The sequence below is a fragment of the Gallinula chloropus genome (assembly GCF_964237585.1).
Source record: "Gallinula chloropus genome assembly, chromosome: 1".
NCBI lineage: Eukaryota > Metazoa > Chordata > Aves > Gruiformes > Rallidae > Gallinula > Gallinula chloropus.
This window is the reverse complement of record NC_140085.1, coordinates 91229354-91254202: the sequence shown is the minus strand read 5'-3', so window position 1 is coordinate 91254202 and position 24849 is coordinate 91229354. Positions and strand designations below refer to the sequence as shown.

Genomic DNA, 24849 nt, shown 5'->3' with positions numbered 1-24849 from the left:
ACTCCTCACAACTGAACTTAGAGCAGTTAATTAAGGTGCATAACGCGATGCTATTAGCACTTTTTAAAATTCTGTCCTAGTGGGTGCAGCTTTTGGGGTGGAAACTGAAGTTAACCTATGCCAGATTTACTTGTACTTACAGCCTTTCCTTAGTCCTGCTCAGCAGGTGCTCTACATTACAGCAGATTCCTATTTTTCATTGAGACAGGTTTGGGCGTTTTTTAGTATTTCCTGGTGCTCCTGATCTTGGGACTTCGTTACAAGCAAGAACCTGGCAGAGTATGTGTTGGAGTCGCTGTGCCCTACATTGCCAGATAAGTGCAGGACCTGCACTTCAGATTAAAAAGACTTCAGGACAGTGAGAAACATGTTCCCCAGTCAGCAGTTTACTGCTGCCAGCCACAGCTGTGCTCTCTAGCAGGGCTCAGAGACAGCAGGTCCAGCCAGCTCCTCATCTGAGACAAGGATGGCAAGTGCTGAACGGCAACAGTACTGCAAACCAAGGCCACCCCCTACACAGGCAGCACAGAGGGGAGGATATATGGCAGCTTCCTTGGAAAAGTAAGAACAGCTCTCTTGCCGTAAGCAGCAGCAAGCCATCAGCTGCAGCCTTGTGCTGTGGCTGGTAACTCTGCATTGTGGATCTGACAGCAGCACTTAATCATAGAATCATAGAATTGTAGGGGTTGGAAGGGACCTCGAGAGATCATCGAGTCCAACCCCCCTGCCAAAGCAGCTCCCTAGGACATATCACTCAGATAGGCGTCCAGGCAGGTCTTGAATATCTCCAGTGAGGGAGACTCCACCACCTCCCTGGGCAGCCTATTCCAGTACTCTGTCACCCTCACTTAATGTGTAGTCAGGCAACAGAGATGGAACATGGAGTAAGGGCAACTCAGAGTCAATGTTCCTGGACATGGCTAGGGAAGATTCATCTGTTAGGCACACCTTCCCAGAAAACAAACCAAACAACCCTGGTTTACAAAAAACACATTGCAAAATTTGTAATGGACTTGACCCCTTTTCTCTGTGTGAGTCCAGGGTCAGACACCCATTGCTGCAAAAATAGAATCAATATCCATGTCCTCCGTAGCTTCTTTCCATGCAGGGCCAGGGCTTCCTCCCAGCAGCAGCCGCTGAGGGGTCCCTGCGGTGCCTCGTTTAGCAGAGCCTGTATCAGCACTGCAGCATCCTTCCCAACTCTGAGGCCCGTCCTGGCAAGCTGGCAGGACGAGTGAAGCACTGTTCTCACACCTCCCCAAAAGCTCAGAAGGGTTTTGCTGAAGGCTCTTCAGAGTTCTCTTCAAGCACGCGGATGATCTGATCCTCCTGCGACAGAGCCGTGCCCTGAGGTACCGCCTGGGCCAGCGTGCGCTCGGTGACCCACACAGGAGGTATTTACAGACAGATGTCTTGACACAGCAGAGTTTCTTCTTCAAGCTTAAGGGGAGGAAGGTACACAAAACATAACTTTATCAGCTGCTGAAGTCTCAGCTCACCTGGAGTCTGGAGAGATTGGGTTATTAGCCTTCTCTACCATTTTTGTTGTCATACAAAGGAGACACAACAGCACCTTGTACCAGGGGCCAGGCTGTTCTGAAGAAAGACTACACCCCTTGCATCATATAATCATTACCATTAAACAGGCATGTGATTTAAGTAGCATTTTCACCCTCCCTCAAGTACTTGTGCATTTGTTAGCCTTCTAAAATCCTTTCAGAAACTACTAAAGCCAAACAACATTCAAGTCAGAGTATCCTGTAACCTGTACTAGTGGCCCTGTTTGAGTTTAAAGTCTGGGCTAGACCACTGCATTTCTCTACACTATTATAGGTAATAGTAAAATATAAAGTGTCAGATCCAGAAACATCCTCCCCCATAAGAGGTTACCTGCATCCTTGAGCCTCCACGTGGTGCAGCCGGTTGCTTTTCAACAACTTGCTTCGCAGGAAATAAGCTTCTGGTCTGAATTTGTTGCCTTTGCACCAGAGAACAGCTTTTCTGAGTGCCTCTGACAGCTCCCCAAAGGACGTAGCTGTTTGGACCATCTGTACAAGAGATCCAGCACGCTGCGCCTTTGCTACACGAGAGGAGAGTGGCGCTGACTTTGCTGTCAGAGGTGTGGATGCAACACGTACACCCTGAAACAAAGCACAATGGAAACGGTCTTTTGAAAGCATGACGTGCCCAATCCTCTCTGACAGGAGGAGCAGAGCACTGAGGGTTTCATGGGAACATTCTTATTTCCTATGGAGAAAGTGGAAGAGCTGTCTTGTCTTGTGGAATACAAAAAGAAGAGGCAAATAATTCCTGTCTGCCACTAACTTGTCCTCTGGTCATTTCACTTGACATACCAACAAGTGCTCAAATCCTCAAGCTGATAGTAGTGAAGTGCAAAGCTTCCACATTAACTTGGCTTGTCAGACAAGCAAAAATAAGGTTGAGAACAGGGACACTTTCCATCAGGGCTATCATCTTTTGACTATTAGGGTCTTTAAAGTTAAAAAAAATGGTAGCATGCAAACCTCTTGCGCTGGAAGTCTGGATGGTCTAAGTAAGCTCCTCACATCAAACCCCAGGTGCTTCCCTAGAAAGAGAGGAGAGTTCCTGTTACAAAATAAAGACAGTTCCAAGTCTCTGCATAGAGACTCCACAGTGCTTTGCCCGGCTAAGCTCTCACTTCTCCTGCTGTCTCAGCAGCCTCACACCTGTATTCAATATTTCTGGGCAAACTTAAGGGGACTAGGCTTATCTCACATGGCAGCTCAGAGGGGTAAAGAGGGTGCACAGAGATCTTAATGGGTTAAAAAAACCCACCTGGATGCCTACAGTCACTGGCCATAGCCCCAGCTGCAGAAGACTTGGGCACAGAGCAGAAGCGTAAGCAGAGGACGCCTGCACAACCTTGCCTACTCCTGTATGGACTGCACACTGCTCTTAACTTCATTCACTGTCCTCAGGCCCCATCTATGCAGAAACAGGAAGATACAGGTAACTGTTCACAGGGCCTGTATACTGCATTTACTGCCTGCTTCTCTCCAGGCTGTTATCACGTTACAAAACAAACCCCAACCAAAAAACAAACCTCATAAAACTGGCAATATCCAGAGCTTTATAAAGGCAGGGGTACCTGCAGCAGTATCCTCTACCAAAGACAGCAGTTTGCACTAGAACCACACATTGTGGGTAGCAGAAGTGTTTGGCTCTACTGAGCAGAAACTGCAGTCTCAGAGATGTCAGCAAGCAGGAGCACTGTGGCACAGGGCTTTACCTCTGCTGGCTCTGGTGGCCAGAACTGGCTGTCCGATGTCTGCAGGGCACGGGATGCTACAGTTTCTCACAGCACTTTTGCAGGTCCCAAGACTTCCCTTTTTCCCAACCTCTGACGCTGTCTCTGGCTTTGCTGGGAAGAACTTCTTCAGCCAGCTGGCAGGTTTTTTTGCTGTAAGCATTCTAGCCTTTTGCTTCTTCACCTCAGAAGAAACGTGAACTCCGAGGAAGTTACTGATATCAGAAGGGAAGTCAAACCCCTTGATGTAAGGCATCTGCTGGGTCTCAGACACCAGACGCAGCGATGCTGACAACGTGCTGTACAAGGACACGAGGCTCTGCAGCACACACCTGTACTGAATCCTGAAGAGAGAAGACAGAAAGGGATGGAGTTTTCTCTAAAAAAAAACATGTGCTCCCTGAACAGCTACCTTCAGCTCAATCAGAAGAGCCGGTGGAAGGGATTCCGAGCTGTCCTTTCCCTGTTCCCCCTCACTGCAAGCTTAGCTTTTTTGCACTCCCTCACCAGGCTTCCCTTAATAGCCTGTGCTTTAAGGAACTGTTAAAGAGCAAAATGTAGGAGTGACTTGACTACTAAGTAACTCCCTGATGAGGAGCCCTTCTGCTTTTCTAGAGCTCTGCTGAGCGCCACACATGGGATTCAACAGGTCCTCAGGTCACACCCAAATCCTCTGACATGATGTCTACCCCCAAAAGCAACCTGTATCAATGCATGGCAACGTTGATGTCTTACAGTAACCTGCTCTGCCTTTACTGAGGAGACAGATTCCTTGTGCCAAAGAACATTTCACTGAGTTCTACACAATGTTGTTACTCCTTCAGCTACAGACAGCAGCTACTTTCCCAGTGTAGTTCTGCTGAGACTAGAACCATGATTTCCCTTGAACACTCAGCGGTATTATAGAACAAGTTTATCCCAGCCTATCCATTCTAGCACAAGGCAGGACTTACTGCAAAGAGTCACAGATGTTAGTGTTTGTGGCAGGCTGGTATTAACACTATGTTTTTATTAGAGCCACATGAAGTTAGATAGGAACCAAGACCAAAACCTTACAGGGAAGAAGCCTCTTTCCACTTACACAACTCTTCAGGTGCTAGAATCAAATCCAAAAGGATGGAGGCACTTCCCTCCTCCTCCACCCAACTGAATACAGCTCACTCAGCAGCAAGGCCTAATTAGAAGCCCTTCTCCCTGACAGGCATGTCAACAGACAACAAATAAGACAGACTTTTGAGTACACAAACCATAGCCGGCTCAGCAACCCTGAAGCTACGGTGTTCATAAGTATGAATTCTTCTGAGCAGAGGTGTTTAATGGACAAGCTGAAGATCGTACCAGTTAAGGATAAAAAAGAAACAGCATGTAATGAGACTTGTTGAACATACCAACTAGAGGCAATTCACAAGGCAATATCCTGGATAATTTGGGAGATTAGTATCCAAACTTTGACTTGCTCGAGGCCAAAACAGCAGCCAGCCAGCAGCCTGAGGTTCCTACATAATAACGTGAAAATACGCTGTTTGGCTATCAAAGAATGGCAAGTTGCACATTCAAATTGCACAGTTGAGGCCATCAGCAATATAGGGCCTACAGCAAACCTAGCTTTGGTCTTAAGAGGTGCTGCTGGTGATCTGCAAGAATGTTTTCATGGTGATAAAAAGGATACAGAAAAGCTTTACAGCAACAGTCCAGCAGACGTAGCACGAGCTTGCAGCCTCCCAACACCTTCACAGCCACTGTTTCCAGCACAGGCTGGCTGGGAGCTAAGCACTCCACCTGGGCTTGGGATGTGTTTTTCCTGTATTGATAAGAGGGCAAGAAGATGGTTATGATCTAGCAATCCCCCCCAGCTCTGCAGAACTGAGTTAATGGATACGTTCCATACAGCATACAGGATCCTGACACATACTTGGGAATCAGTCCTGCCAGAGTTTCAATGCAGCCCACCAAGTTCATTTTCCAAAGACGCTTCAAGCATTGCTCTACCTGGGAAAAAAGAGAACTCCTGTGACTGGCATTTTGAGAGATGAAAGCGCCTTGGTCTAAGGACTGTCACTGTTTTAAGTGACACTTTGCCCTTATCAGCACACTTAGCACGTTTACAAGATGGAATGTGCTGCTATATTCCTGTATCTGTACTGTGATGAAAAAGATCCCTTTATCACACTACTACAAAATGTGGAGTTAAGCAAAAGGCTGGAGTAGGCCATTGTTAGTTGGTGCTGCATGGTTTCTCCTGCAACATGCAGTAGCCTTTGATATTGGTTTTCCTTTCAAGAATGAAAAGGCATAAGCCAAGAAAGTAAGAACGATTCCTGCTCTATTTCAAAACAGTTATCTGAAGATACTCACAATCCCTTTACTGGAAAACCTATAAGGAGTTCATGTTTCATCTAAAGCCAAAGAGTACCTAATTGAGTAGTTGATGATTATTGTGTCCCATGTCCCCATCCCATCCCTCCCATTATATTTGAGAATCAAATCCCTCTACTACTCATGTAACTCACAGGTCTGCAAGTGTACCCACTTCAGGCGAAGTAGTGTGGGTATAACAGACTGAATATTGGTTCCACAGGGCTGGAAAGCTGAAACCAGCCGGGAAACCCGCTGAACTAAGCTGTGAAGCGGCTTAGAGACAACAGACACGCACCCGCTCCGAACAGGCTTTCTGCGCCCCCGCTGCGCGGAGGCCAGAGCTGCCGGGTGCCTGCCGGCCAGCCGGGGCCGCTCCTCACCTGCTGCAGGGCCAGGAAGGGCCGGTGCCGGAGCAGCCTGCTGTGGTAGGCGTACAGCACGGCCCGCAGGACGCGTCCCTCGAAGGCCAGGCCCGTCCCTGACAGCCGCTTGCCGGCGATGCCGCACCGCCGCCGCAGCGCCGGCAGCAACCTCCCTGCGGGCGGGAAACAGAGCCCCGACTGAACCACCCCCACAAACGCCGGCGTCCCGCATGGCGCCCAGCCCAGCCCAGCCCAACCCAACCCAACCCAGCCCAGCCCAACCGCCCGACGCGGGGACCTGCGGGGTGCTGCGGCGCCAGGGCCACCGTCGCGCTAGCGGCGGGCCACGGCACGTCCAGCCGATTCCACGCCGACTCGGCCGCCGCCATGTTTCCCGGTGTGGGGCGGCGCTGCGCAGGGCAGAAGGGAGGCCGGGCGCGGGCGGGACCCTGTCGGCGGGTCATGGGGGAGGAGCTGCGGTGCTGGCCGGGCGGGATCGGAGCAAACCACTCGGGTGGCGTAGCCCGGGTGGTGCCGGGTACCTGGCACCCCTGAGCCTCTCCCGCGGGTGCGGCCAAGCACCGAGGCCAGGCAGATGCCTGAGGCAAGGTACGAGGCCCTGGCGGGACGTGTGGTCTGCCAGCAGCCGTTACACAGCCGGTGACTCCGAGGCCCGGCTCTGCGATGTGTTCGCAAAACGTCTAAACGAGCAGGGAAAGAAACGTAAATTATCGGAGCTATTCACGCCTGTTAAACCTCGCGGCTCTTCCCTGCCTGACCCTGGGGGTGGGGTTATCCAGAGCCAGCGGCTGAGGCGCCGCTGTGGCCGCAGAGCTCATCACAAGCTGTGCAGCTGTCCCGTCACACACACACACACAAGAGCCCAAAGCACAAACCAAGCTGGTTAATGTGACACCAGTAGCGATTCATACCAGCACGTCGAGCAAGGAAGGGCCTTGCTGCACCTCCCCTGGGCACCCACCTGGCCTTGCTCCCAGACCCAGCTGTTGGGATTTGGGCAAAGGGTCGAGGCCAGGCTGGAGTGGGGGCTGGGGCTGGATGCAGGTGCTCTGTGGAGTTGATTGCCCTAAAGTATTAGTGTTCCCAGCATAGTTTCCTATCAAATGGATTGCATTCTTGAGGTCTTCTGTGTAGGTCTTCTCCCATAAGACATGATTGCTCACCTCCTTCCCTCTCTGCCTGATCACAGAATCACCAAGGTTGGAAAAGACCTAAAAGATCATCCAGTCCAACCATTCACCTATTACTACTAGCTCCCACTAAACCATGTCTCTCAATACAACATCCAGTCTTTCCTTGAACACCCCCAGGGTCGGTGACTCCACCACCTCCCTGGGCAGTGCATTCCAGTGCCTGACTACCCTTTCAGAGAAGTAGTGCTTCCTAATGTCCAGCCTGAATCTCCCCTGGCGCAGCTTGATACCATTCCCTCTAGTTCTGTTGCTGTCTACACGGGAGAAGAGGCCGACCCCCAGCTCACTACAACCTCCCTTCAGGAAGTTATAGAGAGCTATAAGGTCTCCCCTGAGCCTCCTCTTCTCCAGGCTGAACAATCCCAGCTCCCTCAGCCGCTCCTCGTAAGGCCTGTGTTCCAGATGTTGAATGTACTCATTTCTTCCCAGCTAACTGCTATTGCAGTTGATGCATTTGTTAGAAGCAATGGAGTTAAATCAAGCATAGCTTTTGTACAACCTTTTCTTCTCTTTAGGTTCAATTTTGTTGTATATTTTGTTTTCTTTCATGGAGTCTCATAACAATGCAGGTTAAAGTGGTGTCTCTTTACAAAGAGAGAGCAAAATTAGCATTAATGACTGCACCTGTGGGGAGGGGAGGCAGAGCAAACCAGGAGGCAGAACTGATAAAAGGCTTTGCTTGGCCTGGGAAGGAGAGTGTGCTAGGCATCTTAGGAGTGGGGGTGGGAGGATAAAGGTGAAAATGGAGTCTCCACGGTGTGAGCAGAGGGTCACCAGGGTCTCTCTAGCTGAGATTCTGAGGTGTTTTGAGCATCCTATAAGTGAAGAGCAAGCCTGGGCAATCTGCTTTCAGTGCTGCTGTAAAATGGAGGAGTCAGCTCAGGGGATGTGCCCACCGCTCCATTCTGTATTCATCAAAGGTCCTGGAAGCATCTTTATCCATGATGATGGTACTGTTTCCTTCAAGGTGTACCACAAGTCTGGTAAGAGCACAGGTAGCTGTGGGTCTGAGGGCTGTTCCTATAGATGGCAGAAATATGGGGGCAAATTCAAGCATTTGGGTGGGATTTTTCTTTCCCCTCTCCTTGCTCTGTAAGTTGTCACAATGCTATTTTGCTGCATGTATTTTATTTCCAAGGGCTGTAGGTGAGTAATAAAACAGATGTAGAGCTCACTGATTTTTCCAGCAAATAATTTGGCTCTAGGGAAGAGCTGGTATGGAAGTTTGTTAGCACTTCTGCTATTCCCAATAAATAGCCCGGGGTTTTACTATGTGTCCTGCTCTGTTCATCTTCCAATGTATGATTCCTTCATTATAGTAACTCTTGAGGCAGATCTATGACTGATGGTTTCCCTTTTTTGTCACTATGTGTAGCCAGCAAGTGGCAACAAACCTGCCTTAGGCACTGCTTGGTTGCACTGCTGCAGAGGTCAGTTCTAGGCTGACTCTTCAGGAACATCAGTGGGTAACAGAATGAGGATAAAGATGCAGTACCTTCCCTGTGGTAGGGTACACATTAGCAAAAAAACAAAAAAAGTACCTACCAGGAGTTAGTTTGGGGCTAATGCTTGCAATAAGATGAGTATTGCGTGTTACATTCCAGGAGTCCCTAAATATAGGCCTCTTTCCCCCAGGTGTGGCTGACTTGAGTCAGGGGTTTTTTGTTTCCTTACTGCCAAGAGCTCTTCCTGCTTCTCTTGCCAGGAATTCTAAAAGCTATTTATCAATCCCCTGCAGTTATCCTTCTCCTCATCCTCTCTCTTTTCTTTTTTTCCCCCTCTTTCAGAGGCTGGCAGCATTCAGCAGTCAGAGGACAAGGTAAGCCTGTGTCTCCAGCTTTGCACATGGGCAGATATAATCCTGCTGTAGTAGAGGGCCAGCTCAGGAGATGCAGATGCCTTTGGAAACTATCAAGGTGCCTAAATTTGCTGTTCCCTGTGAGAGTGACCCTGTCTCCCGCAGACTAGAAAATGAAACAAAATGCTGGAACTGAACTCCAGTAAAACAATGGGACTAGGAAACAATGTGCACAGATGCTGCCTGCTGAGGAATAGCTCACAGTCTTTTTTTCTCTATAACAGATAACAGAGGCGCTGGATAAGGCCGTTTAAAAATCTGAAACCAGCTTGTTTAGGGAGTATCTCAGGCTATGTTATGAGCCTCTACTTGCCTTTTGGGCCCTTCTCATCCTGAGAGAGGCCCTCAGCCCTGTCTGAGGGGCAGTGGAGGGTATGTACAGGGCTGGGAAGTGAGAGGTTCTCAGCAATGTTTTGTGCTGTGCTGCTTCCTTGGTCTCTGTCATCAGCTGCTGGAGTACTTGGGAGTGGTGATCTATGAAGCCCTGGACTGGGGAATCGACAGCCAAGTGGAGCGAGAGCTGAGTGATCCTTTGGAGAAGCTGCTGTACCTCATGTTGAAACTGGATGATGAGGCAGTGAAACCAGCAGTCACCCTGCAGGATGTTACCAAGGTTTCCTTCTTCCTACTTAGTAAATACAGAACCTTTAGAGGAGCTGATGGAACAGTGTTGGTAACCAAGGGGCAAGACCATTTCTGTAAAAAAGCTGGGTAGCTTATTGCAGGACAGACAAATTGTGTGGCTTTCCCATCAGAGGGGAGAGGCAAAACCATCTTGTGCTTTCTGTGGGAATTAAGAAGGAAGACTGAGCATGGTTTTCTCTCATCTGTGTCTATGAAGTACTTTCATACACAGTCTCCAAATTGGATACGTAGAAGACTATGGATATTGGACAAAAAGCGATTTGTCCATAGTGTTCAGTTTCTGCAAGAGCTGGGATTTCAACATCTCAACTCGAGTGTTTTCCTCTCAATCATAATTTAAGGGTATGAGAAACCTTCCATCCCTCAGTCCCCTCAGGGCAGAGAAGAACAGGGTGAGTGACTCTACCCACTGTGTTTTGTTGCTGTTTGTCTGCACTAGAGGCTTCCCCTTCCAGGTGCTTATTGGAAAATACACCTTATTGAGAATGAGAGAGATACATTACACAGCTACTTACATTATTGTACATACGAGATTGTACATCATCTTGTTTGTTCCTCTGCATCTCCAATAAATACACAAAGATAGAAGAGGGCTGTGAGGAGGATGTCTTTTAACTATGCACTGAGAAAACCGAATATTGCTTTGTTCTACCACGATTTTTCATTTCAAGATCTCTTTTGAATAGTTGCACTTCTTTCAGGCCTGTAAGGAGCACTTGTCCAGGCCTTCTGAGGCTACCAGGCATTATGAAATGACCTGTAGGAGTCTGTTCACTGAATATATGGAACTTCAGAAGCTTGTGACCATCATCCAGACCTCCAAAGAGGTATGCTTGCAATCACCCTTTAGCTGCTGTTCATTCTACCTTCACGTGCTCACCTAGTTCTGAGGTAACAGAATCACAGAATTGTAGGGGTTGGAAGGGACCTCCAGAGCTCATTGGGTCCAACCCCCCTGCCAAAGCAGGTTCCCTAGGACAGGTCACACAGGGAGGCATCCAGAATGGTCTTGAATATCTTCAGAGAAGGAGACTCCACAGCTGCCTGGGCAGCCTGTGCCAGGGCTCTGTCACCCTCACTGTGAAAGAGTTCTGCATATTGGCATGGAACTTTTTGTGCTCCAACTTGCAGCCATTGCCCCTTGTCCTGTCTCCACAGACCACTGAAAAAGGGCTGGCTGATTACCCCTGTAACCTTCCCATTGCACTAGAAGTAGAGTACATAGCTGAAGGTCTCCTTTCACAATATGAAAGGTTACTGCCTCTACAACATATTAGTAATTTATTTTAGCTTTTGAAAGCTTGGGTGTTTGAGGCCTGTAACCCTTTCAGGTTAACATGAGTAATTTGTACTGAATAGATAGGAAATCACTGAACGGTGCAAAGTAACGACCTCATGTCTTGCTTCTCAGAGGCTGAGAAAAATGGATATGGAAGATTTGGTGGAAAACCCCATTCAGAAGAAGGAAAAACACCAGGTAAGTGATTTTATTCTTCATTATGGGGGTTGTTGGAGGTTTTTGCCTACCTTGGCTCTCTGAGACTTTCTATTGACGACTCTATGAAAAGTAGAGCTTGAACACAAAGAAAACTTCTTAGGTTGTTCAAGAGCTTAAGTAGTTAAAAACTTGTCTGCCAAACAAGTTGGAGAGTGAACTTGAAGTTAAACTTTCATGGGGACATTTATTCTACACAAAGAGTGTGTTTGTGGTTCAACTTAAACCATGTCTAAAAATGAAGTTGGAGACAGTCTTTGGAGTAAGGGTCAAGTAGTTGCTCAGTCTTTTCTTCCTACAAAGGATCGCCAAACTCCAGGTCTTGGCAGGAACTGACACCTGCCCAAAGCAATCTGCTCCTTTCCTGTAACTGGACTGAAAATTCTCATAAAACTTCTGTTGATGGTAGCACAGGGGCAGACTAGTTGACTTATTTATGTGGGCTTTGTGCTGGTTCAGGGCTGGTGGAGACCAAAGGCCAGTAGCTCTGTGACCATCTTTGTGGTTGTGAAGCTCCGGCAGCTCAAAAAAAGGGGTGAAGGAGGGTGAGGTTTGAGATACAGCTCCTGTATTCTTCTTGCTGCTTTTCTTGTCCTTCCCGAGATCTTGGACTATGTGTCTGGGACAGAGAAAGCAACTTACCCTGTTTTTTTCAAGGCCCTACACAGTCAGGGCTCAATCAGAAACAAATAGCTCTTCTGGCTGGAGCTCTGCCCAGCATAAACAACTGCACTGTAGTCTGGAGTCTGTGGAGACAAACGGCAAGCCCCGAGAGACTTGTGGACTCGCTCCCTTTGTCTGCATAGCACTTGCTTTGAAGCGTGCTCAAACTATTCGTATGAAAATGTTTGTGAAATGTGTGTTTGGGCATATTCTCAATTTTGTGATCTATTAAAATAAACTGGCAAGCTATCTCAAACCACAAACTCATCAACTGCTATAGCTCTTTTCTGCAGGGAATACATGAATAAATACATGGGCTTTGCCGTGTGACCTGAAGGCCAGTGTATTTGGCCTCTGCTCCTTCAGGAGAGATGAAATCCAAAAGCAGGATGTCTGTTGCAAATCTTCTGCCTCTAGTTTCCAAGTCCCCAAGCGCCAGTTGATTGCATCGCTCTGACAAGATCTTGGGTTTGAAACAACGAGAATGCCAGCTTCCCTGGGATCCCACAGATTAGAACTGATGCCTTGAGTGGTGCCAGGCAGCCAGTGCGCTCTGTGGACCACGCTTTTTCATGTTGGCTGCTATGCAAAGGGCCTGCTGAAACGCAGACCGCAGCCTGATGGTGGGTAGGGTTGTATAGTTTCGACAGACCTTACCTGTACGTGTCCTAAGACAGTCTTCACTTAGAGATCTAAGCAGTGAGACCTCTTAGGAGCATGGCTGTCTTGCTGCTCATCTGTTGAACTGAAAGCAATGGGTTTGGCATGTTGTAGCAGCTTGTGTTGCATTGCACAGGTGTGGAAAGCTTATCTGGAGTTTGACTGTGCACTGGGATGGCCCAAAGAGAATAATGGCAGGGATCCAGTCAGTAAGGAAAGAAAAGTATGAGTGATAATGATGTCACCTATCTCTGAAAAATGTTTTGGGTGTACAAGTTGCTCTGAGGTGGTCAACTGAAGGCAATTCTTGTCCTGAAACTACTGTGGCAATGTTACAGTGCAGAATATTCCTCTCTTCAGGTCACATCTTTCAGTCACGTTCTGTCACCATGTGAAAAACAGCTCTAGAAAGTGCAACTGGCTCACGATGAGATGAGCTGTTTCAAAGCTCTCTAATACTGACCAGTTTCACAGAGACTCTTGAGCATTCTCCTACACCATAAATATAGCCTGGGACATACGGATAGTATACTGTCACTCTGACAGCTCTAGATTTGGAGAGTTGAGGTTTGACTGTACCAAAGCCATGCCAAAAAAAAAAAAAAAAAGAAAAAATTCTGTCTGCTTGATGACAGCCATCAGCTTGCATAAAACTGTCCTGATATTACACAAAGATATCTGAAAGGGTAAGTTGAGAGAGGATGTTTCATACTGTAAGTGGAAAATGAGGAGGAGTCTAAGTCAGAAGCTTTGTTCCGAGGCAGTTTTCTAAAATGTTTTGCTTCCCTTTCTGTGTTTATAATACAATCACTTGTTCTTACTCAGTTTGCCTTTGGGATCCAGATAAGCTGTTGACTTAGCGCTTCCATTACAGTGTTGTCTAAACATGCTATTGAGTTGATTTATTATTTTTTTTTTCCTGTCTAACTTTTGTTGGGTTAAACTGCCTGCCTGAGCATCCTCGGATATTAATACAGGAACAGGATGAGCAGATGTCAGTTATCAGCTTGTATCTCCAGGCTGAAACTGCTAACATATGATGCTGGGAATGTTAAAGTATGAGATCCCTTCTGCCTTGTCTTCCTGTTTTGTCTGTGGGCCCTTCAACCCTTGGTTTCTGAAAGTTCAGAGGATGTTAATGGTAAGGTTTGGGATGTCATTCCAAGTGTTTCCTAGTGTCCGATAATATGAAGCAGCTCTGGCACATGGAGTGCTTGCAGAAAGTAGGTATTCAAGAAAATGGGTCTGGCTACCTGGCAGCAGCAGCTGTGTTTTGCTGAAGTACATTCTTAAAGTTAATGACAAAATTTGGGAATTAACCTGTCGAGCCAGCTCCCAGATCCCTCACTGTAAATTAACTTCTGCAAAGAGGAGCAATTCACTGTTCTGGTACTGTGCCCTGGTCTGCAAGTGAGTTAAAGGGGGTGTCAGGGACACGCTTCCTGCGCTTCTGAATGACTTCAGTGCCCTGTTATGGGAGGGAGGGGATGCTACTCCAGGTGTTCTAGCCAGCTGCTGACTTGGCCCTCACTGGTTTCTCCCAGGCATTCCTGTGGCCCAGCATCATCCGTGAACTGCAGAACGGCGTGAGGCTGCGCAAGGCCACCGAGCGACCGCAGCGTCACGGGCCTCCAAAAGAAAGGACCCACTCTCCTTACGAAGTGCTTTTGGATGATATTCAGCAGAAGAGGTACACCCTCCGGAAGGTGAGTGACTAGTCAACAGGGAGCTCTGAAACCACTTCTATCTCATTCCCAAGCAATGTTTTTTGAGAACTCTCCGCCTGTCTTCTGCAAAGGCACTTCCGACTCCCAAAGCATCTAGGTTTCCCTCTCAGCTGCAGTTCAATGTTAGATCATGTCACTTGTCCACCCGAGTGCTTTGTTTCCAGTGACACTCTAATTCAGGGTTAGCGACACTTAAATGAAGCAAGATGGTAAACTTTTTCCCTGTCCCTGGGTCAGCCGCTCCCTTCCCTGGAGCAATCACACTACCTTGCACCCAACAGTTTCATGAAACAGCCCCATGCCTGCTTATGCTTTCCACTTTGGACACATGTAGTCTCTTGGGCTCTTTGACCTGAGTTGTGTCAGGGATCTCTTTTCCTTGCCTTCCTGGATGTTGGGAGATGTGTACAAACGCAAACATACTTTAGAGTGAGTCCTTTGCTCAGCCTTGGGCAGAGACCTCTAGGCAGTGCCTGTGAGCTGCTACTACATCAGTTCCATCAGGGTAAATGTAGCTGAGCCCCTTCCAGCAGCAGTTGCTGTGCTGACTCAAATGGTAGGGGCTTCCAGCAACGTGGATGGCTGGTGAAGATGACCAAATACAGGACTGTTTGGGGTGCCTCTGAAGGCTCGTGATGCCATTCACTTGCTGCGGCAGGCTTGAGCTGGGAACGATGAGCAGATCTAAAACACTGGCAGAAGGGTTTGTGGCATTGGCACGCGTTGCAAGCAGACATCTTGGCAGGAGATGAGACACAGCTCTACTTGTAATAAAGAGCAGTGTTTTAAAAAGTGAAAACTTTGCATACCACACTAGACTTCAGCCTTTTTCCTCCTTGTTGGTGCTGCTGGAGTGCAGGGGGTTTAAAAGCCTCAGTGAAGCCATGCACCTCTAAAACCCCAGGTCTTGCTTTTCTTCACTGTGGCTCCAGCGTGCAAATAAGGCTATGCCATTTCTCTGGAGGGGATATCTTCATTGATACATAAATTAATAGTAGTGGGAAGGAGCTGATACATCCTGAGTGCTTGTGTTCCTTGCAGTGTACTGTTTATCAGCGCACTGTGCAGTACAGAACCGTAACTCCAGGTGGCAGGATGAACTGCAGCTTGATGAGGTTTTTTAAGGTTTTTTTAACAAGAATCACAAACTTGTTTGAAATGTGGTAGTTGGAAACGCTAGAATAAAGCACAGTGTGCTGCTGCTCAGGTCTTTGTGAAGGCTCTTAAACAAAAATCTCCCCATCTGCAAAACTATTTTTAAGCCTCTCTAGCAAGGAGTGGTCTAATTTGCAAATGAATGAAAACACAGCCCGTGTGGGAAGCATTAGCTTTCTTCTAGCTGGACTCAACCTACACACAAGGAAAGTGAATGGCATAGCCTCAAAGTAAGAATGAGCAAACAAGGCAGCCAAAGACATACATGTGTGATGCAACTTTTTTGGTCAGTTCTCCACAATGCAGCAAGCGCAGGGCTTGATGAGGGAGACAGTCTGCCTCACACAAATACCTGCCCTGCAATTCTATCTTGCTATTGTTCGTCCTGTGTAGCTGTAACTTAAGCACACAGCTGCCTGCTGCTGAAGTTCTTCTTACAGTATTGTCAACCCATTCAATTCCTCTCCTCCCTGGAGCAGAGTTCTCACTGGTGGATGTGATGTGACCATGGTGCTTGTCAGGATTGCTCCTGACATTAAAATCTGTGTACAACATTTTCCAGCGGCTCCTCAGAGCAGTTCGTGAGCTGCTGGAGTTAGAAGGCTGTATGCTGCTTGTGCAACCCCAAATGGCTGTGCAGGGCTTCTGAGTGCCTCCAGCTTGCCTCAGGGAATTTTGTCTCTAGCAAAAACCCACAAAAATAGACCTCATTCTATGCTTCCCAACTCTGTTTTGTTATGCCTTCACCACCTCCCTTCCCCAAATCCAGACTAAAGTTATTTACTGTGCTGCTGAACTGGGAGGGTGTACCAGAAGAAGAGAAAGAACTCTTGCTTAAGCATCACTTCTGCTCTTTCAGGTGATCATCGAGCAAAAACACAGGACCCCCAAAGCTGATGTAGCTGCTCCCAAACCTCATCTAATACCAGTAGGTGACCTGATGTTGCATCTAATGACAGCAAAACAAGATTGATTCTGGAGTTGACAGGACAGTTTCTAGGAACATAGGGCTACTGGTTTGGATTTGGGAAGGGGGTATATTAACCATGCTTAAGTTTTGGGCAGACCCTACTGCCAAAACATGGGGTTAGGAAAATGGGAGCTGAAATCTTCATAGGGGAAAGATGATCGATGTCCCTACTTCTTCCATTTAGAATACTTTGTGATCTTGAAAGTACTCATGGAACTCTCTATTTCAAACTTGACAGTTACTGAAGAATTCTACTATGCATTATCTAGAGGTCTTTCATGTGTCTGTCGTGTGCAGGGCCCAGTGCCCTCTTGAGTGAGAAGCGCTTGTAGAACAGTGCCATTGCTGAAGGTGTAGCTCTGTCACCACCGGTCTCTTTGCTGTAGCCACCGGCGCTCTTGCTGCTATGCTTTGCCTGCAGGTGCTGGAAGGGTGTGTGCCACGGGAGTCCAGCTGGCATGAGGGCCTCACGGCAGGAATAAAACAGCCACAGAAACCTTGGTGGTCAGCAGCAGGGGAAAATGGGAGCAGGCCCAAAGGTACCTGTTACAGAGTCACCTATCAAGCATGCAAGTGAAGTAAATGTTAACTAAAAATAATGGATGGCTATTGCAGTGAAAGCCCCACTTATTTTTTCCACAGTGTGTTGTGCAAGTTTAAGTGAGGTGGGAATGCAAATTTTGTGGATGGAGGTGGTGTGGCTTAAGAATGGGTCTTGAAAATCTGTGGCCTATTAAGACTCAAAAGATGTTTCTACTTACACCCCCTCCCCTTTTTCTTTTTTAAATTAATGTTCAAATTTTTTGTCCACCAAGTGAGAGAACAGGACTTTGACCATCATCTAAAACTAAAAGATTATGTAACTGTGAGGGTGCAATTTAGCCTAATGCCAGATGCTGATGTGTGGGTACCAAATTTGGCATTTTCTTGTCTCAGAATAGTATCTTGTCCTGTCTGTGTGTATGGGGCTTTTTGTTCCCCTTCTCTCCTGTAGAAATGCTTGTGACACCAAATTTGCCTCCAAGTGATGCTTTCTTAACTCTCCAAGATGCCAGTACTGAGTTTAAAACTGTCAGCACTACAAAACAGCAGTTGGGACCAGCAGTTCAGGTAAGGCTTTAAATGGAGGGACTCTGGAAAGGCACGAGTACTTCAGGCACTGGATCTGCTCACGCATGTAGCCTGGTATTTCAGGTTCAAGTCCTAGTGTTGGCAATCTTGTCTCTCAGAAGTGAATGAATATGGTACTTCTAGGTCTGCTGAACTCCTTTCCTCTACAGAAGCTCACACCATATTTACACAGTTCTTTTTGTGGCACAACTGTAGCCTGTAGAACCAAGTTCTGCACTGGTGTCTTAAAACTAGATGCTGCAGGAGTTTCAGTTTGTGTAGCAGTTTGGCCAACATGGACCAGAACTATTCCCGATTTTACCTCACAGTGAGGCATTTGATGCTGGGTGTGTATTTGCATTTCACGTGGTATGTGAGCTTGTGGGGGGGAAAAAAAAACCCAATGATTTATATTCAGGAAGCTATTTCACTGCTTAATTCCCACTCTTCTGCCTGTGGAGCGATTTTTGGGAGCACCATTCTTCAATACACCATGATAAACTGTCTTTGGGTTCCAAGTGATCACGAGAAGCTTGGTTGCTGGGTTCTGGTATTGGGTCTGAGCATATTCAGAAGTTTTGTGAAACAGGACTTAAGCCCTAACACACCCTTGCCTAGCACAGATCGCTGGCGTGAGAACAGGAATCTGCTTTCTGTAAACATTTCTGCCTGAAAAGCAGTTGCTTAACTTAGGGAAACGGGTATGAATTAATAAAGGCAGAAAATATTAGCACAAGTCTGTGCTGCTTGTAGGAATGTTCAGCATTTGAGAACACTGTGGCTGATGTTTTGCTGCTAAACTAGAAGGACCTTCACATGGAGAATAACATCATCAAATTAGATTTCTGCTTTTATGTAGAAGCTGTTGAGATACAGCATTGAGTTTCAGTTGGGTTATTGGGGGACAGTCTCTTTGTTCTCCAGTCTTGCTACATGTGAGCTGGAACCAAGGAAATGGTTCCAGTGTACTCCAGAAGTAGTATAGGGAGGATTTTATGAAGTTGGTTCCTGAACAAATGAAAACTTGGGACTAGTACCTGCCCTGAGCTAGGGTGAGAGAGTGAACAGATGAATTAAAAATTTCACTAGCTTGGCTGGAGCTTCCTGGTTGCACATGAATGTACCACATTCATATTCTCACCACTTTTGGCTGAACCTTGAAGTTTTCTGGTCAGTCCCTGGGTTTTGTTTAGTGGTAGCACTTATGAAGAAGTGGGCTTTGTGTCTCCAGTATGCAGCTTAAGAACGTCTTGTCCTTTGGTTACAGCAAACCAGGCCCAAGCTACCTTCCAGGTCCTGGCTTGCCTCAACCAGGTCATCAGTAGTGTCCTGCAACAGCACAGGTCAGTGTACTTCTAGCTGCACATCTAAACCAGTCAGTGTCCTGCTTTGTTCCCAAAGCCTTAGGTTGGCCTCCTTGTACACCCTCTCTTGACAAAGACCAGCTGGAGACACTTTACAGGAGAAGCTCCAACACTAAGTAATGAGTCTGGGGGGGGGGGGGGGTGGGGTGGGGTGGGGCAGGGGGCCCTTAGAATACCATTCCTCTTCAGCTGACAGAAGCCTGTAGCTTCTGCAGCTTCAGAACAATGATCACATGTCCCCGAAGGCCTAACTGGAATTCACAGTAAAAGCTAAATGAGCAGTTTGAATGTTGAAGTAGAAAGAGAACCATTTGATTTTATTAAACTAAATGGTGCTAATCAGGCCTCATCATTGCCTATTGACAAGCATAATTACTGTAACCTCTGAGCTGATGGGTATTGAGGGGGAGAGATGTAAGCCTTGCTACCTTCAGAAGGCAATGTGGTGCTCTTGAGCATTTGGCTTTTGGGGTGAATACTTAGAAGCTGCCAGATGGTTTTCTGCACCCTAAAATTCTCTTCCTCTCCAGGTCTCACTGCAAATTGTGTGTCCCCTCCCATGAGTGCACCCATGCTAGGAGGCATTAAACCTAATGGTTTCCCAGACACTGGTCAACAGCAGCTGCCTCCTCACAGAGGAATGTCCAGATCTTTAGACAGAGGCCTTCAAAGCAAGGAGCTTGTAAGTCTGTCACATCAGCTAGCAAGTCTGGTCTGATACCTGTGGTAATCACCAGAGCTTGCACCTTGATCCTCGTGGGAGCAGTAAGCTTGTTCTGTGGGCTTTATCTTAGGCTGCACTGTAAAGGGAATAAAGTGATTGACAAAAATGTATATAGCACAACATCAATGAGTTTTAAATGTATGTGGGACTGAAGTCATCAGGCTCTGCATGACTGTTGTGGGAGAAGTGCTGGGGTTTATGCACTTCTGTGCAACTTTCTGAATCATGGCCTTGTCTTGTTCTGCCCTGACAAGGTGTGCTGTGCCCTTGACTTCTCCTTTTCTTCTGCATCCCTCCCTGCCACGCCCTGGCAAGTCTCTAAATTGATCAGAACCCTGTGTGGCCTCTTTGTTCAGAAGGGTGTTGGGGTTTGCAGGTGGGATGGGCTACCCACCTAGGGATAAAAGCACTGTTGTCTCCTGTGGTTGCCCTCCCCCCACCCCATTTTTGTGGGGCCAGTGGGTCTTGGGAAAGAGAAGGTGAGAGAGTGTTGTGCTGTGGAAAGGCCTCCTGTAGCTAGGAGGGGCCAGGGTGCCATCTGAGCTGTGGTCTGTACCAAAGGGTAGAAATCCTCCAGGCACTGGCTCTGGAGATGGTGTTAACTACTGTGGTGACTGAGGAACCTGCCTCAGAAAGCTGCTTGAAAACTATAGCAACCACTAAAAGCTGGGTAATAGTGCCTCTGCTAGTATTGTCAGAGTCAGCTGATGTTCCCTGTCACTAGCAAAACTGAGTTGTGGGAACAGATGCTCCTGAGCCTTTTGGGACCCAGGTTTGAGGATCACAACCTCAAATATCTGCTTCCTTCAGCTTTCTCTGATGCTTAACCTCTGACTTTCGATAGGACTGTCCCTCTCCTGCCAAGTGGCCGTCACCAACCATTGCCGAGCTGATCGGAACCAGGTATGCAGTGATGGTGCTGGAAGGGCAAGGCTTCTTCCAAGGAGGTAGTGACGGCGTCTTTCCAAGAGCAAAGGTGTGTTTCCTCTCATTCTTTTTACTGTCTTTGCCTTTTCAAAAGCTGGCTGGCTTAATGGACCTGTTGAACTTAAGCTGTACGAACAGTTTAAGTTCATACAGCTGATTCAAGTTTGGTCACAGCCTGTAAAAAGCTTTTAGTATTTGTGCAGGGATGGCTTCTAGTTGAGCTCAAGCTGTGTAGGTTCCCTAGAAAGTAATCCAGCCTTTGCTTGATGCTTCTGGTTTGTTACCTCTGTGCTCAGAGAGCTGGCTGACATGTTGGCCAGCTCTAAAATCACAAAGTAGTGGGAATTTAGTGCTGCTGAACAGTGAAGCAAAGATTTTTCACTCAGGTTGGCAACACCTGAGTTGTGCTGACTGAAATCGTCTTGCTGAGTGGATGCAGAGGTTGGGGAGATGAGGAGGATAGGGAATGTGACCTCACTGCACTTCACTGCTGGCTTATTCACTGAGCCTCCTTTAGAATGGTGGTTGCAACTAGCCCCTCCAGAGCAGATGTCATGAGTACAAGCCCTTTGCAACACAGATGTGAGGAAGTCTGTGCTACTTGGCTTAGGGGTCAATTTTTTGCCCCCGTTTATTTAGTAGTACAGATGGAGCCAAAGCCTTCTGCTAGCAGAGCTGTGCTACTTCCATAATCTGCCTCATGCTCCTGAGACTGAGTCCTTGTTGTCTTCACACCTTACTACCAACGCTGCTTTAACTTGCCTGCTCTTTGCCTGTTCTCGAGTGGCTCTTTTACCCTCTTTGTGTTCGTGCTGCTGAAGTTGTTTTAGCTTTCTCAGGGTCTACTTCTCAAGATAATATCACTTCTGACTGCCAGCTGTGTATGAATGTATTCTCTTTTTATAAAGTTCAAGCGACTCAACAGCTTCCTTATGACTCATTTTTTGCTTCAGGATTGGATTCAAATTTGCCCTGACTTAATCTCTTTGGGATTGCTGTAGTCTACCTCAAAGAATGTCTCTCTTCTTCCCTCTCTCTTAACTAGCTACTGTTAACACTCTTGCACAATACAGCTATTGTTTGCTCAAGAGCCTTTTTTTAAACTCCTGTTGTCTGGCAGCTGCCCCAAACCTCTGCATCATAAAAAACTCTGGCCTACAAGCAAGACTTTTTTTTTTTTCCTGCCTTTTTAGCTTTTAATTTGTGTCTTTGCTATCCTTTATTGGACCTCTGTTATTGTACGTGGATCTAAAGCCTTTAGAAGTTTGGCTTATGTGCTTGCTCTTTGGCAAGCAGTGGGTACTGTTGGTACAAAGATATTTTCCGTTGGCATTCACAAGTAACTTTCCCTTCCCCAGATCTGTTTCAGCTGCCGTAAGCAGATGTTTCTTAAGTGGCCTTACAGCTGTTACCTCTGCAGCAGGTGAGCTGGTACAAAAGGACTGAATGAAGAGGGGGGAAAAGAGTAAAAAGAATAGCACTGCCAATACTCAGTATTCAAACAGTTGCAGTACTGGACGGGAACAGGTTGCCGAGCCCTTCAGTTTTGCCATGTTGCACAAGCCAGGCTGAAATGTCTGTATCCACAGAGGATGTGGGGAAAAACTTGCCTACAAAGTGGTATTTCAGTTTTAACTCTTACTATGAAGCTCGCCATAATCAAATTTGCAGTGCGAGTCTTAGATTCAGTGTGTCTGAGATGCCTCTCTGCATTTGCTCTAAAGGTTGGATTTGACTTCAGCCCAGGGCTTGAGCAGGGTCTGGGAGAGGCTCTTTACCAGATCTTTCTTTTGAGGGCTGGAAAAGTGAGCTCCAGACCCTGTGACTGGGAAAGAACTTGGACCTTCTTGCATCCACTTATTTGTCAGAGATTTTCCATTCATGGGAGAGGAAAAGAGGAACTTCAGGCTCATTAAGGCTCACTTAAATCCATTTGAAGCAGTGGTGAAACATTGAATTGATTACAAGCAACAAGTAAACAACCACTGGGAATCGAGTAATGCTGGTGGTAGTGCTGGCTGAAAAGCACTGGGCAGTTGCAGATGAGGATGCTGACGTGTTTCAGATGATCTAAACTCACACGAACGTGAGGGCTAGCAAACTGAATAGGAGAGTTTTAAGCTTGCTCACTTTGCCATCAGGTGATTGTGACACAATCATGAATTAAGACTGGCTTGGGAAAGTCACCTGTAGCTGCAGTATTGGTGCTGCTGGGCTTAAATGATAATGCTGGGAACTTTTTTTCTTGTAGTGTTGTCTGCTGTGACTGCTGCGTCAAGGCAAGTCTGGCCTTTACAATGGCCCGTGTGTGTCTTGGATTGTCTATTTCCTCTGCACCTCACCTAGTCACAGGAAGCTTCCCTTCACCCCACTGATAGCTCAAATCTACACTCTAGCTTGTTTCCAGGAGCACAGAAGAGGGACTATTACAAGGTGCAAGAGCAGCTGGGGTACTGCAGACACCTCTTGTCATACTCAGCTAAACCAACTCTGGTGCTTCTTCCTTTCATCCTATGTGAAGTGGTTGGGATTACCCTCTGCTCTATTTATACTAGGGTCAGGAAGTTCACTGCATTAATGTCTCTCTTCTAAGTGCACCAATAAATCAATCTCATGCTATGCAAATTTTCCTGCTAAGAGGGATGTTTCCCTGGGAACTCAGGTGCCTTGTGTTGTGATTCTAGATGTCCATGCCCTTCAGAACGTGTGTACATCTCCCGCTGCACTTTCTAAAACTTGTGAGACTCTCCAGAGAGGAGGACCCAGCTACTGAAGAGCAGAAGAGCTTGGAGTTGCTGCATAAAATAGAGCACTGGGAGTGTTTTGGGTAAGCTGGGATGGAGATGTTCTCTTTTTAGCTTCAAAGGTGTTACCGGTTACTTGTATGTGCAAGTCTACAAGAGTGCAGATGGCAGTATGCAGTACTGTGTGGGTCAGCTGAGTGTTATGCTGAATGACTGGTTTAGCCACTGGTCTAGCTAGGATCCAGCTGTCTGGAAGTATTGTGGGTTTGAGATGGCCCAAAGGGAGGATGTGTAGGTGCTCTGAAATCCATTTTGGTTTTTAGCTGTCAGGTTTCTGATGTGGATTCAGAAGTGTCTGTATTAGTCCAGACACTGAAGGTTCCTTGCAACAGCTTAATTTGTATGAGAGTTTACAGACCCTATTTTATTCTGTCCCACACAGCTGGGGCTCTGTCACTATGACACAGGAGTAGCCCCTTTATACCTAGATATAAAATATACTAATAGTCTCAGGCATAACTGAGTAAAGCCACAAATGGTTTCTCAGTTCCTTCACAAACATACAGATGCCATTTCCTTTTTGTCCTCAGAAAGGGAACTGCTTCAAAAAGAGCTTTTGATAGTTCTGGATAGAAAGGACAGACCTTTTAGGAGTGAGTGCAATATCTGTGACTGGAAATGTACCTTACAAGTTCTCCTCTTTCCAAATCAGTTATGTTCTACTGCAGGAACAGGTATCTTTTCTGTCTGAAGCCATTCTTTAACATAGCCAAAATAGTCACAGCTGTTTCTGGTTCAAAGGTTTGTACTTCAGATGCCAAAATTCAGGGGCAGTATTCACTACTGAGGTTAACTCTGGGGTGGCAGGAGTTTGGTCTGTCTTGTAAGGCAGGTGCTGCAGAAGAGATCTGAATGACTGTGTTACTGCCATACTTCAGGATGGCAAAAACCCCTACAGAGTAAGGATGTGGCCGTAACCTTGGGTCAACCATGCAGATAGCCATTAGCCCTTTGGCTGACATACTGGCAAGAGAGATGCCAGTAAATGAAGCTGTTCTGGTGCTAATACCCTTCTTAATTGGAGCTGACTGCTTTACTCAACTTACCTGTTTAGCTAAATCACTTAGTTTTGGATCATGTGTCGGGGGAGGGTAGAAGAGCACCATGCCTCCTAACAGGAAACCTGGGTAAGCTTTCCTGCTTTTCTTTTTTTCCTGACTCCAGTGTTCCCATTGTTTTGGAACCCCATTGCCTAGCACAGCCTTTGTGCTGTTACACAGGGACCATGGCAGACTGGCTGACTGCAGACATCTGTATGAGATGTGAGCAGTATCTGTTGAGCATGGCTTCCAGTCAACAGCAGAGCATCCCTCTCAGGAGAACTTCCTGGCCTTGAACCAAACTGGAATGACTCTACCATACATTTCTCCTGTCATGTGTTCTGTACCTGAAGTAAACAAAACAGCTTTATGCACTTGCTGACATAAAGGCCTGTATACAAGACCTCCCTGCTGGTTAGTCTGAGCAGGAAGCACGGTTGGTATTTATGTATTGTAGAGTATTATAAAACTTTGTGGGTTTTAG

General features: G+C 47.0%; 2 protein-coding genes across 2 annotated transcripts; one reads left to right on the top strand and one right to left on the bottom strand.

Annotated features, from left to right (window-relative positions):
* Window positions 1-1043: 1043 nt before the first annotated feature.
* Window positions 1044-6398, bottom strand: RMP64 (ribonuclease MRP subunit p64; the record flags this gene model as incomplete). Its single annotated transcript, XM_084275611.1, has 9 exons — window positions 1044-1440; window positions 1891-2141; window positions 2526-2587; window positions 3272-3633; window positions 4537-4614; window positions 4959-5090; window positions 5202-5278; window positions 6028-6207; window positions 6300-6398. 9 exons carry the CDS (start codon window positions 6396-6398, stop codon window positions 1044-1046), a joined length of 1638 nt encoding a protein of 545 aa, XP_084131737.1.
* A 73-nt stretch (window positions 6399-6471) lies between these two features.
* Window positions 6472-24661, top strand: LOC311201172 (protein spire homolog 1-like; the record flags this gene model as incomplete). Its single annotated transcript, XM_084275489.1, has 16 exons — window positions 6472-6540; window positions 8941-9042; window positions 9530-9694; window positions 10428-10553; window positions 11138-11203; window positions 14089-14250; window positions 16286-16354; window positions 16818-16935; window positions 17391-17506; window positions 18774-18849; window positions 19401-19552; window positions 20439-20570; window positions 21880-21944; window positions 22773-22800; window positions 23206-23348; window positions 24490-24661. The coding sequence occupies 16 exons, from the start codon at window positions 6472-6474 to the stop codon at window positions 24659-24661; spliced, it is 1761 nt and encodes a 586-aa protein (XP_084131615.1).
* Between the last annotated feature and the right edge of the window lie 188 nt (window positions 24662-24849).